Source organism: Leptodactylus fuscus, chromosome 3, assembly GCF_031893055.1.
Source record: "Leptodactylus fuscus isolate aLepFus1 chromosome 3, aLepFus1.hap2, whole genome shotgun sequence".
Lineage (NCBI taxonomy): Eukaryota > Metazoa > Chordata > Amphibia > Anura > Leptodactylidae > Leptodactylus > Leptodactylus fuscus.
This window is the reverse complement of record NC_134267.1, coordinates 211,305,510-211,322,900: the sequence shown is the minus strand read 5'-3', so window position 1 is coordinate 211,322,900 and position 17,391 is coordinate 211,305,510. Positions and strand designations below refer to the sequence as shown.

The window sequence follows — 17,391 nt, the reverse complement described above, 5'->3', positions numbered from 1 at the left end:
GAACGCTAGTGGTCTTCATAGACCACCATTGTAAAGGGGCAGATTATGACGTGGATTCCGCTGTCAAAATCCGCCCCTTTGGCCCCGTGTGAACTAGCCCTAACATTGTATGGAGGAGGATTATGACGTGGATTCCGTTGTCAAAATCCTCCTCCATGTCCCCATGTGAACTAGCCTTAATGGTGGCGAATAGTACTGCAGCATTTTTGCAACTGCACAAATTACTGCTGCGTGTGAACATACCCTAAAATGGAACTAAGTGATGCTCTAAAGCTGTCCAATATAATAAAAACATAATCACACAATGAGCATATTAAAAAGCTCCCTCCTCCACATTCACACTATTAAACCTCTAAAAAGACAATGCAGACATGACACAAGCTAAGACTTGCACATGCGGAATAGCAGAGCCATGACTCGCCCAGCTCTGCTCTGCTTTCCCAGCACTTTTTACGTAGACTACGTACGCTTATCACGTACCGTACGCTGGGCTGATCACATGCTACGGGGTGCTTTGACATGAGCGCAATGATATGCAGTAGAATGTAGTTCCGGCCCTGTGTGTAGGAAGAGACTTGTTGCACGATTGTGCTTCATTCTTAGCCGAGAATTGTGTGTATCCGTGCGCTGTATCCTCCGCTCAGCGGGCACATCCGGATTCACAACGAGCAGGTACGTAATGTATTATTATATATCATCTGTTTCTATGGTGTGGCCGCCATTATGGCGCTTCTCACTCTCTATTCTAGTAGTGTGTGCCTTTTAACCCCTTGGCTGCCTCCCCCTTCCTCTAAACTCAACACATTCTCATTTCCTCTTCTAGTGTTTTGCTTCTGCCATTCAATAGATTGGGGAAAGTTTAGGGCCACGCCAGGGACCGCGGTCACTTGTCGTCAGTCACAGGCTGCGGCTTTCGTGCGTTTCCTTCTGGCAGTAAAGCTTGTTTTTACTTCCTATAGAAGTCAACGTAAATGTCACATGACTGTCGTCTGTGTTTACGACTGTCGAGGGTCCATTAAAACTTCTTAAGGGCGCCCGCCCCACTTGAGCCGCAAGTTACGTTTTGGCAAATATGACTTGGGACATATGGGCGTCATGATACGGGGTCCCGTATTCAGGAGGTGATGCACTTAAGGGTTACAATCGTATCATTTTTTGGGGGATGGATTTGCATTAAGTGTTTGCTAGAAGATCCCATGACTCCCCTTTTTTTTTTTTTTTTTTTTTGGTGCCGTACGTGTCTGACAAATTTTTGTTATTGCATCCCTGTTATATTGCACATGCACGCTTGGTTTATCCGAGCATGCAGCTTTCTGTTGCAGTTTGCATAGATGGATGTCGGGCGCAAAGTTATGTGACGGTGACTCCTGGATAGGCGTGATGGTGTCCGCCATGTTATTAGGTGGCTGGTCATCATCATCTTCCCTGACTCCAAGGAATTAATTCTACCAAGGGGCTGTCATAAGTTTTTTTTGGGTAGAATCAAAACTGTAACCCCCTCCCCAAGTTAAGAGGGATTGTTCTGATATACTTGAGGTTGCCGGTTGGCGTTCAAAATTTACAGAATATGCTGATAGAAATCTCAGATCGTCGGCAAGGCGTAGTATATACGGCTATTCACATGACTGATATTTTGACGGCCCATTGTCACGAACTGTCCAAATATAGGTCATATTCCATTTTTGTCTATTTTCACGAAATCCTCCATACACTGTAATGTATGAAGGGTCAGTGCAAAGCGGCACCCCTCAAGTGTAAAACCTGCGGTTTCGCCCACGGTCGTACAAATGTAGGCTTACTTTCTCAGTTCTGATCCCCGCTTCTTGATAATCTACAGACGGTGGAAGAGGGGCAGATGGAAGGAATAACATTCTGACCTAAACTCACTTTTCTGCAAATTATTGAGTGGAGACCTCTTAGAAAAGACAATTTTTGTATAAATTTGGGTGGTTGGCTCAGTTTTAGGCTGGTCTTACACGACCGTAATGCTTTTGCGGTCCGCAAGTTGCTGATCAGCAACACTAGTTGCTGATCATCAACTTACACTCCGCAGATGTCCATGACCTGCCACACTTGCCCATAGAGTTCTATGGGCAAGTCCGTGTAGTGCCGTGAATTGTGGTCATTACGGACATGTTCTAAAAAGTGCGGACCTCAGTTGCGGCCCGGCACACTACGGATAAAATATCCGGTGGTGTAAGAGGCCGCATTGAGTATAATGTGTCCGCAAACGGTCCGCAATTGAAAATCCTCAATTGCGGACCATTTGCGGACTTAAACTACGGTCGTGTAAGACCAGCCTTACTGTAATCCCTTTTTTCCATTTCTCTGGTAAGCCCCTCCCCGTCCCCACCATGACACAATTACGGTATATCCATCTAACTGCGCCCTGTCTTTCTCTCTCCAGACAGGTGATATAACTATGGTGGTGACTTTGTCTTCATACATCTCTTCTGAGACGTGATAAGTAGTTCCAGATCTTTTCACTTGTCATGTGGATTACCCCCCTGCCTATGCGGATGGTGAGCGGACCACTTGGGCACTGACTACTTGGAGTTTTGACTATTGGTACACAGGAGCTTGGATAGGAAACAAGATGGCTTCCTCTGGGCATTACAATTGCATCAATTTAGTTTCGGTACTTTCTTTATTAGTCTTATTATTGCCTGGACTTCTGAATGGCGAAAGGATACCTGCAAGGCATCAGCGGGATAGTTCTGGAAAACTTGGTAAGAACAGTCTGCTAATATGTGTCTCTTATATGTTGCAGTGGACCTCACTGACTAAGAGCTCATTCACATCTGCGTCCCGGCCTCCATTCTGCAGGTTTCCGTTTCCTGCCCAAAACTGGGCAGGAGACGGAAACCTGTAGGCATTTATCAAACCCATTCATTTGAATGGGTTTGAAAAGTATGCAACCGTGAGTGCCGGTGAGCGTTTTGTGCGCTCCGCGGCAAAACCGTTTTTTTTTTATTTTTTTTTTCAACTGGACACAGAGTCGGACATGCAGGACTTTGTGTCTGGTATAAAAAAAACGGTTTAAAAAACGCTCACCAGTGCTCATTGCCGGACTCGGTCTGACAGGTTTCAGAAACCTCATAACGGAGACCCGAATGCTGGTGTGAACCTAGCGTCGGGCTGGTCTTACACGACAGTCAGTTTAGTCTGCAAATGGTTCGCAATTGTGGATTCTCAATTGCGGACACATTGTATTCAATGCGGCCTCTTACACCACCGGATATTTTATCCGTGGTATGCTGTGCCGTGACCGCGGTCCGCACTGAATAGCGAAGGTCCACAAAGTCACGGCACTGCACGGACTGTCCCATAGTACTCTATGGGCGTCTGCGGAATGACTGTTTGTGGTGAAATTTAGTGTTGCTGATCAGCAACTTGTGGACCACAAAACCACTATGGTCGTGTAAGACCAGCCTTAAAGGGGCATTTAAGTTACAACAAGTTACCTCCTATGAAAAGGATAGAGGGTAACTTGCTGATCAGTAGGTGTCCTACTACTGTTACTCACCGCGTTCTTGAGCACCAGGATGTTTTGCACCCCAGTCCCAACCAAAGTGCCTGCTGAGTGGAGCAGCACACGCTGTACGACCAGGTGCCCTGGTCAGAACTGGGGTGCAAAACACCCTGTTCATGAGATGTCATTCTAGTGGTGGATAGGGGGTAACTTTTTTTTTTGTTTTTGAATACCCCATTAAAGGTAGTCCTGGGTGAAGGTGGTTCTCCAGGGTGAAGCATATTAAAGTAACAACACAGTTAGATAGGTCATGTTTACCTGAATGCAAATATGTGTCTCCATTGCAGAGATATCTATTTCCTACCAAATATGCAAGTGAGCAACCTATCTCAACCTATCCCTGCTCTCGCTCGTGGCCTCCTCTTTCCTCTTCAGCCTCTAGGGGGCCCCCATGCACCACATCAGAACCGGGGAGAAGTGGCGCTTCCAACCTTTCTCCTACTGGTAGTGTTTATAGGCCACAGGCCACATTGAGCCTATGGCTTACAAGCTAAATACCGATACTTACCGCTTCCTGCCCTGGACATACATGATGTCACATCAGTGCCCCCGAAGGCGGGAGACCTAATACTGCTATAGGGGGCACCAGTGAAGGGGCCACTGGATGGCCAAATCATCGTCCCTTCCTATACAGTGGCTCCTTCACTGGTCCCCCATATTGTATCCATGATGAGCAGTAATGAGGCCATTGTATTTTGTGGGGGCAGTTATGGGGCTGATTTTTTTTTTTTTTTAGTTCTGTGTGAAGAAATTTATAGTATGCCATTTACAATAAAAAGTTTGGCTTTCTAGTGGTGTATACTATGGCACATGTAGGAGGACGTAAAGGTCCTTTCTAATGGTTAAAAGAATATCATGCTGAATGATTATTCCCAAACATTTTCACTGCCCCAAATCTGGCCTCTTTCCAAAAAGTTTGGACACCTCTGACTTAGAGCAACAGAGCCGCCTTTGGTTCTCCAAATTGTATATTTGCTAACAAATTAATATTTGGCAACAGAGACTCAAATTTGCACCGGAAAAGGGTTCCATTCAGGGTACCCTGATCTATCCAACTGTATTATTACTATGATATGCTTTACCCTGGTGGCAGACTCCCTTTAACATGGAGTCCATCAGGTTCCTTTGAGGTTTGGTTTGTTTCTGTCACATCTAAGACTACTGACAGAAGAGCCAAACTGAACGTCTGATGGTAGTGTGAACAAATACTTATCTGGATCTTTTATTTAATACATTAGGTTTAATCCTACACATCCGGTATAGGCCTGTGACTGATGTGATTGGTCACCCATATGGTACCATTGTAAAAAAACCCCACAAAATACTGTGCAGTCTGCCACACTTTAATATACAGTTGTGTAAATAATATACAAATACGTTCTTACCTTTTAGGCTTTCGATCAGACAGTGTGACCTATAGAAGTAGTAAATGAGTTTTCTCACTCATGGCACTGTGGATAGAGAATAAGTGTCTAATCTCTGGGGTCCCTGAACTCCCCGGGTAAATGGATCTGTACTAATAGTGTTCCCCTGACCATCACTGCATTCATCTCTATGGGACTGATGGAGATAGTCAAGCAAAGTTCTCTGTCAGTCCCACAGAAGTGAATGGAGTTGTAATAACGTGTGCCCACATCTTATACCATTGATACCCAGCCATAGATATTTCCTATTGGCCCGGCACACCTTGTCTTGTAGGTGCACAGCCATAGATATTTCCTATTGGCACTACACACCTTGTCCTGTAGGTGCCCAGCCATATATATTTCCTATTGGCCTGGCACACTTTGTCCTGTAGGTGCCCAGCCATAGATATTTCTTATTGGTCTGGCACACCTTGTCCTGTAGGTGCCCAGCCATAGATACTTCCTATTGGCACTACACACCTTGTCCTGTAGGTGCCCAGCCATAGATATTTCCTATTAGCCTGGCACACCTTGTCCTGTAGGTGCCCAGCCATAGATATTTCCTATTGGCACTACACACCTTGTCCTGTGGGTGCCCAGCCATAGATATTTCCTATTGGCACTACACACCTTGTCCTGTAGGTGCCCAGCCATAGATATTTCTTATTGATCTGGCACACCTTGTCCTGTAGGTGCCCAGCCATAGATACTTCCTATTGGCACTACACACCTTGTCCTGTAGGTGCCCAGCCATAGATATTTCCTATTGGCCTGGCACACCTTGTCCTGTAGGTGCCCAGCCATAGATATTTCCTATTGGCCTGGCACACCTTGTCCTGTAGGTGCCCAGCCATAGATATTTCCTATTGGCCCGGCACACCTTGTCCTGTAGGTGCCCAGCCATAGATATTTCCTATTGGCCCCGGCACACCTTGTCCTGTAGGTGCCCAGCCATAGATATTTCCTATTGGCACTACACACCTTGTCCTGTAGGTGCCCAGCCATATATATTTCTTATTGGCCTGGCACACCTTGTCCTGTAGGTGCCCAGCCATAGATATTTCTTATTGGTCCGGCACACTTTGTCCTGTAGGTGCCCAGCTATAGATATTTCCTATTGGCACTACACACCTTGTCCTGTAGGTGCCCAGCCATATATATTTCTTATTGGCCTGGCACACCTTGTCCTGTAGGTGCCCAGCCATAGATATTTCCTATTGGCACTGCACTCCTTGTCCTGTAGGTGCCCAGCCATAGATATTTCCTATTGGCCCGGCACACCTTGTCCTGTAGGTGACCAGCCTTAGAGATTTCCTATTGGCCCGACACACCTTGTCCTGTAGGTGCCCAGCCATAGATATTTCCTATTGGCCCCGGCACACCTTGTCCTGTAGGTGCCCAGCCATAGAGATTTCCTATTGGCCCGACACACCTTGTCCTGTAGGTGCCCAGCCATAGATATTTCCTATTGGCACTACACACCTTGTCCTGTGGGTGCCCAGCCATAGATATTTCCTATTGGCACTACACACCTTGTCCTGTAGGTGCCCAGCCATAGATATTTCTTATTGATCTGGCACACCTTGTCCTGTAGGTGCCCAGCCATAGATACTTCCTATTGGCACTGCACTCCTTGTCCTGTAGGTGCCCAGCCATAGATATTTCCTATTGGCCCGGCACACCTTGTCCTGTAGGTGCCCAGCTATAGATATTTCCTATTGGCACTGCACTCCTTGTCCTGTAGGTGCCCAGCCATAGATATTTCCTATTGGCCCGGCATACCTTGTCCTGTAGGTGCCCAGCCATAGATATTTCCTATTGGCCCCGGCACACCTTGTCCTGTAGGTGCCCAGCCATATATATTTCTTATTGGTCCGGCACACTTTGTCCTGTAGGTGCCCAGCTATAGATATTTCCTATTGGCACTACACACCTTGTCCTGTAGGTGCCCAGCCATATATATTTCCTATTGGTCCGGCACACTTTTTTTTTTTTTTTTAACGTAGATTGTGAGCCCCACATAGAGCTCACAATGTACATTTCTTTCCCTATCAGTATGTCTTTGGAATATGGGATGGAAATCCATGCAAACACGGGGAGAACATACAAACTCCTTGCAGATGGTTTTTTGCCCTTGGCGGGATTTGAACACCAGGACCCAGCTCTGCAAGGCTGCAGTGCTAACCACTGAGCCACCGTGTGGCCCCGGTCCGGCACACTTTGTCCTGTAGGTGCCCAGCCATAGATATTTCCTATTGGCCCGGCACACCTTGTCCTGTAGGTGCCCAGCCATAGATCCCTCCTATTAGCCTGGCACACCTTGTCCTGTAGGTGCCCAGCCATAGACATTTCCTATTGGCACTACACACTTTGTCCTGTAGGTGCCCAGCCATAGACATTTCCTATTGGCACTACACACCTTGTCCTGTAGGTGCCCAGCCATAGATATTTCCTATTGGCACTACACACCTTGTCCTGTAGGTGCCCAGCCATCGATATTTCCTATTGGCCCGGCACACCTTGTCCTGTAGGTGCCCAGCCATATATATTTCTTATTGGTCCGGCACACTTTGTCCTGTAGGTGCCCAGCCATAGATATTTCTTATTGGCCCCGGCACACCTTGTCCTGTAGGTGCCCAGCCATAGATATTTCCTATTGGCACTGCACTCCTTGTCCTGTAGGTGCCCAGCCATAGATATTTCCTATTGGCCCGGCACACCTTGTCCTGTAGGTGCCCAGCTATAGATATTTCCTATTGGCACTGCACTCCTTGTCCTGTAGGTGCCCAGCCATAGATATTTCCTATTGGCCCGGCACACCTTGTCCTGTAGGTGACCAGCCTTAGAGATTTCCTATTGGCCCGACACACCTTGTCCTGTAGGTGCCCAGCCATAGATATTTCCTATTGGCCCCGGCACACCTTGTCCTGTAGGTGCCCAGCCATAGATATTTCCTATTGGCCCGGCACACCTTGTCCTGTAGGTGCCCAGCTATAGATATTTCCTATTGGCACTGCACTCCTTGTCCTGTAGGTGCCAAGCCATAGATATTTCCTATTGGCCCGGCACACCTTGTCCTGTAGGTGCCCAGCCATAGACATTTCCTATTGGCACTACACACTTTGTCCTGTAGGTGCCCAGCCATAGACATTTCCTATTGGCACTACACACCTTGTCCTGTAGGTGCCCAGCCATATATATTTCCTTTTGGCACTACACACCTTGTCCTGTAGGTGCCCAGCCATCGATATTTCCTATTGGCCCGGCACACCTTGTCCTGTAGGTGCCCAGCCATATATATTTCTTATTGGTCCGGCACACTTTGTCCTGTAGGTGCCCAGCCATAGATCCCTCCTATTAGCCTGGCACACCTTGTCCTGTAGGTGCCCAGCCATAGACATTTCCTATTGGCACTACACACTTTGTCCTGTAGGTGCCCAGCCATAGACATTTCCTATTGGCACTACACACCTTGTCCTGTAGGTGCCCAGCCATAGATATTTCCTATTGGCACTACACACCTTGTCCTGTAGGTGCCCAGCCATCGATATTTCCTATTGGCCCGACACACCTTGTCCTGTAGGTGCCCAGCCATATATATTTCTTATTGGTCCGGCACACTTTGTCCTGTAGGTGCCCAGCCATAGATATTTCTTATTGGCCCCGGCACACCTTGTCCTGTAGGTGCCCAGCCATAGATATTTCCTATTGGCACTGCACTCCTTGTCCTGTAGGTGCCAAGCCATAGATATTTCCTATTGGCCCGGCATACCTTGTCCTGTAGGTGCCCAGCCATAGATATTTCCTATTGGCACTGCACTCCTTGTCCTGTAGGTGCCAAGCCATAGATATTTCCTATTGGCCCGGCACACCTTGTCCTGTAGGTGCCCAGCCATAGATATTTCCTATTGGCCCCGGCACACCTTGTCCTGTAGGTGCCCAGCCATAGATATTTCCTATTGGCCCCGGCACACCTTGTCCTGTAGGTGCCCAGCTATAGATATTTCCTATTGGCACTACACACCTTGTCCTGTAGGTGCCCAGCCATAGATATTTCTTATTGGTCCGGCACACTTTTTTTTTTTTTTTAACGTAGATTGTGAGCCCCACATAGAGCTCACAATGTACATTTCTTTCCCTATCAGTATGTCTTTGGAATATGGGATGGAAATCCATGCAAACACGGGGAGAACATACAAACTCCTTGCATATGGTTTTTTGCCCTTGGTGGGATTTGAACACCAGGACCCAGCTCTGCAAGGCTGCAGTGCTAACCACTGAGCCACCGTGTGGCCCCGGTCCGGCACACTTTGTCCTGTAGGTGCCCAGCCATAGATATTTCCTATTGGCCCGGCACACCTTGTCCTGTAGGTGCCCAGCCATAGACATTTCCTATTGGCACTACACACTTTGTCCTGTAGGTGCCCAGCCATAGACATTTCCTATTGGCACTACACACCTTGTCCTGTAGGTGCCCAGCCATCGATATTTCCTATTGGCCCGGCACACCTTGTCCTGTAGGTGCCCAGCCATATATATTTCTTATTGGTCCGGCACACTTTGTCCTGTAGGTGCCCAGCCATAGATATTTCCTATTGGCCCCGGCACACCTTGTCCTGTAGGTGCCCAGCCATAGATATTTTCTATTGGCACTGCACTCCTTGTCCTGTAGGTGCCCAGCCATAGATATTTCCTATTGGCACTGCACTCCTTGTCCTGTAGGTGCCCAGCCATAGATATTTCCTATTGGCCCGGCACAACTTGTCCTGTAGGTGCCCAGCTATAGATATTTCCTATTGGCACTGCACTCCTTGTCCTGTAGGTGCCCAGCCATAGATATTTTCTATTGGCCCGGCACACCTTGTCCTGTAGGTGACCAGCCTTAGAGATTTCCTATTGGCCCGCCACACCTTGTCCTGTAGGTGCCCAGCCTTAGATATTTCCTATTGGCCCAGCACACCTTGTCCTGTAGGTGCCCAGCCTTAGATATTTCCTATTGGCCTGGCACACTTTGTCCTGTAGGTGCCCAGCCATAGATATTTCCTATTGGCCCCGGCACACCTTGTCCTGTAGGTGCCCAGCCATAGATATTTCCTATTGGCACTGCACTCCTTGTCCTGTAGGTGCCGAGCCATAGATATTTCCTATTGGCACTACACACCTTGTCCTGTAGGTGCCCAGCCTTAGATATTTCCTATTGGCCCGGCACACCTTGTCCTGTAGGTGCCCAGCCATAGACATTTCCTATTGGCACTACACACCTTGTCCTGTAGTCCTGTAGGTGCCCAGCCATAGACATTTCCTATTGGCCCGACACACCTTGTCCTGTAGGTGCCCAGCCATAGACATTTCCTATTGGCCCGACACACCTTGTCCTGTAGGTGCCCAGCCATAGATATTTCCTATTGGCCCGACACACCTTGTCCTGTAGGTGCCCAGCCATAGATATTTCCTATTGGCACTACACACCTTGTCCTGTAGGTGCCCAGCCATAGATATTTCCTATTGGCCCGGCACACCTTGTCCTGTAGGTGACCAGCCTTAGATATTTCCTATTGGCCCGGCACACCTTGTCCTGTAGGTGCCCAGCCATCGATATTTCCTATTGGCCCGGCACACCTTGTCCTGTAGGTGCCCAGCCATAGATATTTCCTATTGGCCCGGCACACCTTGTCCTGTAGGTGCCCAGCCATAGATATTTCCTATTGGCCCGGCACACCTTGTCCTGTAGGTGCCCAGCCATAGATATTTCCTATTGGCCCCGGCACACCTTGTCCTGTAGGTGCCCAGCCATATATATTTCTTATTGGTCCGGCACTCCTTGTCCTGTAGGTGCCCAGCCATAGATATTTCCTATTGGCACTGCACTCCTTGTCCTGTAGGTGCCCAGCCATATATATTTCTTATTGGTCCGGCACACTTTGTCCTGTAGGTGCCCAGCCATAGATATTTCCTATTGGCACTACACACCTTGTCCTGTAGGTGCCCAGCCATAGATATTTCCTATTGGCCCCGGCACACCTTGTCCTGTAGGTGCCCAGCCATATATATTTCTTATTGGTCCGGCACTCCTTGTCCTGTAGGTGCCCAGCCATAGATATTTCCTATTGGTCCGGCACTCCTTGTCCTGTAGGTGCCCAGCCATAGATATTTCCTATTGGCCCCGGCACACCTTGTCCTCGCCATATGCTGGTGTTTGGAAATTCTACATTGCAGTTCTCTAACAAAAATGCGTATTTCAGTATGTGGATTATCGGATGCTGAATTAAAGAAATGTTACTGTATATTCTGTTATACAGAATATTGTAGGAGTCCTGTTTCTATGGAAAATTCATATATTATATTAATATAACACTTCAGTAAAATGAAGTTATTTGCTCATTTCGCACATTACATGCTTTCCTAGCTGTAGGACTTATGTATTTGTTCACGCCAATTTCAACAATTTTACACGTATTTCTACAGAATTAAATTGAAAAATGCACAATTTCTCCGGGTGGTCACTGAACAGTAGGGTATTATTATATGTTACCTCACAGATTTGGTGAAGGACTACAAGTATCAGCAATGGGAAGGCCGCTGAGTTTGTGCGCCTCTTATGAAGCAGAAAGCAATAGCCATGTAATATTATATTTCTCCTGCAATGACGGGTATAGGGAAATAGGTAATGGCTGTCACGTGGCAGACGCGCCACAACAGAAATTCCAGTTTGTATTGCTGTGGATGTATATGAGGGTTAGTATCAGAGGCGTAACTTAATTATAATAATACACTTTATTTATATAGCGCCAACATATTCCGCAGCGCTGCACAAAATCATTTCACACAATGGGACTTAGGGCCCTGCTCACAAGAGCTTACAATCTATGAGGCAGAGGGGGTGACACAAGAGGTAGCAGGGGCGGCATTGCTTATACAGTGGTCAGACACTTTGTAATAGAGGTGACTGTCATTACATAAACATAAAACTATGAGCCGTCATCAGTCGTGTCCTTTAACATGTGGATGAAGCTTGGACATATAAAGTTAGCATGAGATGACATGTAACTTGAAGCTCTTGGACTCCAATGCAAAATCTGTAATGGGGCCCCAACACATGATGTGCTATCCTAAGCCTATATAGACTATCACACCCAATGGATCACATGTAATATATATATGTGTGTGTGTAAGCATCTGAAGGGTTGACATATCCAGTGACCCCGCAGTCCTCCATTTGTCATATTATCAGAATTTTACTGTGTATCATTTTGTTGGTACTACAATTTAGTCCCGGAGGTGTAGTTGTAAATGAAGTAGTGTGAAAGCAGTCATCCTAAGGCTGGTCTTACACGACCGTAGTTTAAGTCCGCAAATGGTCCGCAATTGAGGGTTTTCAATTGCGGACCATTTGCGGACACATTATAGTCAAAGCGGCCTCGTACACCACCGGATATTTTATCCGTGGTGTGCCGGGCCGCAACCGAGGTCCGCACTTTTTGGAACATGGCCGCAATTCACGGCACTGCACGGACTCGCCCATAGAACTCTATGTGCCTGTGATTGTTCCGGCATCTCAACAGCTCGCTGGGAAGCCATGTATTGAGCGTTTTTTTGGCATCGATGATCCCGGTCAGCTCCGCTTGAGGAGAACTCTGTGCCTGCCGCTAGCGGAAAAAAGAAGCCCGGCGGTCTGCATAGACCACCATTGTAAAGGGGCGGTTTTTGAAGCGAAATCCACTGTCAAAAACCTCCCCTTTGCTCACGTGTGAACTGACCCTAAATAAAACAAAAAACTTGAGTCTTCAGTAGATGATACCTTTTTTAATGGCTAACTCATAATAATGACAGAATATAACGTCTCGAAGCTCTTGGCTTATTCTTCAGGTATATCTAAAAACAATTTCTGAAGGATGCATATTTATGTACAGAGGGGCACATAGGGTTAGCGTTCTAGGAGGGAAGAGGGGAAGAGGCTTATTGGTACATACACGTAAACAATTCCACAGTTCCCAGGTTCTTATCAGTTCAGAGTGTCTTTATGGTTGTCTCAGTTCAGTGATTTCTGTAGGATGCCATGTACCCATGTGAGAGGTTCATCCCATTCTCCAGAGTGTTAAATAAGGTCATCAGCTTGTACTCATAAATCTGTCTGTTCTTCCTGGATTTAAAATTCCCTCTTAGAACCAACATTTTCATGTCATTGGTGATATTATGATCTTCCTTGCAGAAATGTTTTGACACGGGAAGGTCCATTCTTTGTTCTCTAATTGTATGAATAGAGGAGAGAAGCTCTATCATATAACCCTATATATCACAGAGCTCAGCTTCTCTCCTCTATCCTATAACCCTATATATCACAGAGCTCAGCTTCTCTCCTCTATCATATAACCCTATATATCACAGAGCTCAGCTTCTCTCATCTATCCTATAACCCTATATATCACATAGCTCAGCTTCTCTCCTCTATCATATAACCCTATATATCACATAGCTCAGCTTCTCTCCTCTATCATATAACCCTATATATCACAGAGCTCAGCTTCTCTCCTCTATCCTATAACCCTATATATCACAGAGCTCAGCTTCTCTCCTCTATCATATAACCCTATATATCACAGAGCTGAGCTTCTCTCCTCTATCATATAACCCTATATATCACAGAGCTCAGCTTCTCTCCTCTATCCTATAACCCTATATATCACAGAGCTCAGCTTCTCTCCTCTATCATATAACCCTATATATCACATAGCTCAGCTTCTCTCCTCTATCATATAACCCTATATATCACAGAGCTCAGCTTCTCTCCCTCTATCCTATAACCCTATATATCGCAGAGCTCAGCTTCTCTCTTCTATCCTATAACCCTATATATCACAGAGCTCAGCTTCTCTTCTCTATCCTATAACCCTATATATCACAGAGCTCAGCTTCTCTCCTCTATCCTATAACTCTATATATCACAGAGCTCGGCTTCTCTCCCTCTATTATATAACCCTATATATCACAGAGCTCAGCTTCTCTCCTCTATCCTATAACCCTATATATCACAGAGCTCAGCTTCTCTCCCTCTATCCTATAACCCTATATATCACAGAGCTCAGCTTCTCTTCTCTATCATATAACCTTATATATCACAGAGCTCAGCTTCTTTCCTCTATCCTATAACCCTATATATCACAGAGCTCAGCTTCTCTCCTCTATCCTATAACCCTATATATCACAGAGCTCAGCTTCTCTCCTCTATCATATAACTCAGAGCTCAGTCTAAAAACATGATAGTATAAAACCAGACAATCTGAAGCATAGGTGGGTGAATATGAGGAAAATATAGGTATAAGGACATTTTAGGCAACTCTATACTAAAAGTGAGTTTTATATTGTGTAATTGTGTGATATTGTAGAACAGCCTAGACCTATAGCAGGAATATTACTAGGATACTAGGAGGTATACTTGCATACAAAGTGCTTGTGTTCGTCTTTTATACGAGGCCGGATTTATTGTTTAGCGCATATTGTGGTTAACATGAAGCGCGGGAAGTAATGAGCCCGTGGGGAGAGTGGGCGCGCTGTATATTTAACAAGCTGAGGGATCACTTTCTTGCAGGCGTTTTGGTGGTGCTAGCGGGAGCCATAATTCTTAGTGTAGGAAATGTGAACCTCTTCCCACTGACAGAAGGCACGAGGGCTCAAGTGGCCGACAGAAAGGAAATCTTGGCAGGCGTCCTATGGAGTGAGAGATGATTGATTGGAATCCATATACAAGGGAAGCGCTGGCAACGCATAACAGGAGGAATGTTCTTCCTTTATATACCGTTTTGTCGTTATCGCACTACAATGTTCCCCTGTTTCTATCACTGGAGAAAGCTGCATACATTTTGCGCCAAGTCTTCCAGATGAGGAGACCCCACTGTGATATCTGTAATGTCCAGATGGGGCCACCTAATGTAATATACGCTACATGCTGCGGTATTTCAGATTGACTAGCAACAGCTCATCCTCCTGTGTCTGACCGGCGCCATTTAAAGTGAAGGTTCTTAGTTAGGCCTCCTGTGACGTGCCCTGAAATAGTCTCAGAAGATGTTATTGGTACACAGTAAGGTGTGGAATAAGTCAACATGGCGGCAGTGTTTGAAGGTTGTCTCAGGGCAAAGACGCCATATTGATCTGGGTGACGTGTCAGAAGGTGTCCAAAGTCCTGCAAGCTAGACTCATCACTTCGCATTTTTCAGGTGGAAACCTGGCGGATCCCATTATAGTCTATGGTTTCTGAATTTCCATAGGTAACGATTTTCAGGTCCCCAAGTGGCCAAAGAACAGGTACCCCAATGCAGGTGTGAACTGGGACTGGGTTTACATCTACATTGGTATTCGACATGAAGGGCCACAGATCGTGCCACCGATACCATGGCTGACTTGGCCACAGAGCTTACTGAAGCTTTCCGGGGTCACACGGTGGCTCAGTGGTTAGCACTGCAGCCCTGCAGCGCTGTAGTCCTGGTGTTCAAATCCTGCCAAGGGCAAAAAAACATCTGCAAGGAGTTTGTATGTTCTCCCCGTGTTTGCATGGATTTCCATCCCATATTCCAAAAAAGACATACTGATAGGGAAAAATGTACATTGTGAGTCCTATGTGGGGCTCACAATCTACAAAAAGAAAAAATAGTGAATAGTCTCTTGTAAGTGGCCCTTCTGTTAAATCTACTCGTGGCAGGATTACGCAATGAGCATTTCTTAGACCTCGTTCACACAGGGCACGGGACCGTGTATTTTTGTCCTGATTCTGACACGGGAATCCGCGTCAGAATAAGACCAAAATACGCCTGTCATGGCGTCCTACTCCGGAGTAGGCCCAAATGAATGGGCCTAGTCTGGAGGGGGCTGGCGCGAGGAGGACGCCGGGGCTGAATCAGCCGCGGAATCCGCCTGAAGAAAGGGCAGCTCGCTTCTTTTTTCCGTGAGCCGGAACATACCGCTCATGTCAAAAAGGAAGCTAGCGGTCTACATAGACCTCTATTGTGAGGGGGTGGATTCGGTGTCAGAATCCGCCCCCTTTTGCCCCGTGTTAATGTGCCCTTACTATATATGATAGCTGTTATAATGGGGGTCCTAAATACTTTCCACTACCGTACTGAACAGCCAAAACAATAAGTGGCGCAGTAGTCAAGTATTAGCTCTACTGCTGCATTAAAAACCTATAGGACTCATGGTTGTGGAAGACCTGCAGTACAAGACTATGCCACTAATGTATGTATGGCACTGTGTTTATATACAGGCCAAGGCTTTGTTCACACCTTTTCATTTTGGTGAGTGTTTCAGGGAGGTTTGTGGGTCTTCTCACATGAAATAGGATATTTAATATTTCCTGGGGATGGGGGTTGAAGAGGTAAGCATATATTCAGTGGCCTCTCCACTGCTATGTGTAGTCCTTTACCGAATGTGTATGGTAATACCAGACAATACTCTACTATATAGTACATTGACTATTCCGGCACAGTTTGTGGAAATTTGCTCCGTTTTTTTTTTTTCTCTGAAGAAATGTGTAAACTGAGGAGATTGGGCTTTCAAAATACTTAACTGGTAAAACTGGAATTTACACAATTTCATAAAGGAGAACAAAAATAAGAGTACCGTATATACTCGAGTATAAGCCGACCCGAATATAAGCCGAGGCCCCTAATTTTACCACAATATACTGGGAAAACTTATTGACTCGAGTATAAGCCGAGGGGGGGAAATGCAGCAGCTACTGGAACATTTCAAAAATTAAAATGGTCGGAGTTTTTGGGTGCAGTAGTTGCTGGGGAAGGGGAGGGGGTGTTTTGGTTGTCTGTCTGCCCCTTCCCTGAGCTTGAGGACTGGGATTTTTTTCCCCCTACTTGGAATTCAGTCTGGCTGAATATAGGGGATCTGCAGTGCTCCTATTAACCCCTTCCTGATGGAACAGGAGCACTGCAGATCCCCTATATTCAGTAGACCGGGCACTGTCAGACACAGGGATACCTCATGTGTATGTGTTTCACAGTCATTTTCTACTTTTATATGTATTCTAGTGAAAGGAGGGATTTAGAACATTTATTTATTTTATTTTTTATTTTTATTACATTTTTTTTAAATTTTTTCCAGTAGCTGCTGCATTTCCCCCCCTCGGCTTATACTCGAGTCCATAAGTTTTCCCAGTTTTTTGTGGTAAAATTAGAGGCCTTGGCTTATATTCGGGTTGCCTTATACTTGAGTATATACGGTAAACACACAAATGAAGTTTCAGACATCATTGGGCTTTCTTACACTGTTTCTCTAACTAACCCCCATGCACGGAAACGGGGCAAAATAGACTATCTGTATCCGTAACTTCAGCCACTTCATACAGCCAGGACAGGGACAGAAGGCCCTGCTATTACAATAGATGTGGGGCCTTATCCTGTGGATATGAAATACATGTCCGAGATTGGAATATCTGATATGAGAACGTGC

General features: G+C 46.2%; 1 protein-coding gene across 3 annotated transcripts in view; it reads left to right on the top strand.

Moving 5' to 3' along the window:
- The first annotated feature begins 539 nt into the window (after window positions 1-539).
- The window catches only part of ADAM17 (ADAM metallopeptidase domain 17), a 55,826-nt gene continuing 38,974 nt past the window's right edge, over window positions 540-17,391 (top strand). For 2 of the 3 annotated variants that reach the window (XM_075269136.1, XM_075269134.1), the window contains exons 1-2: window positions 540-672; window positions 2,408-2,729. In XM_075269136.1, the coding sequence (XP_075125237.1) occupies window positions 2,597-2,729 (133 nt within the window). In that variant the 5' untranslated portion in view covers window positions 540-672; window positions 2,408-2,596. The remainder of the gene's footprint in view (window positions 673-2,407; window positions 2,730-17,391) is intronic. The other variant, XM_075269135.1, reaches the window with a different exon arrangement.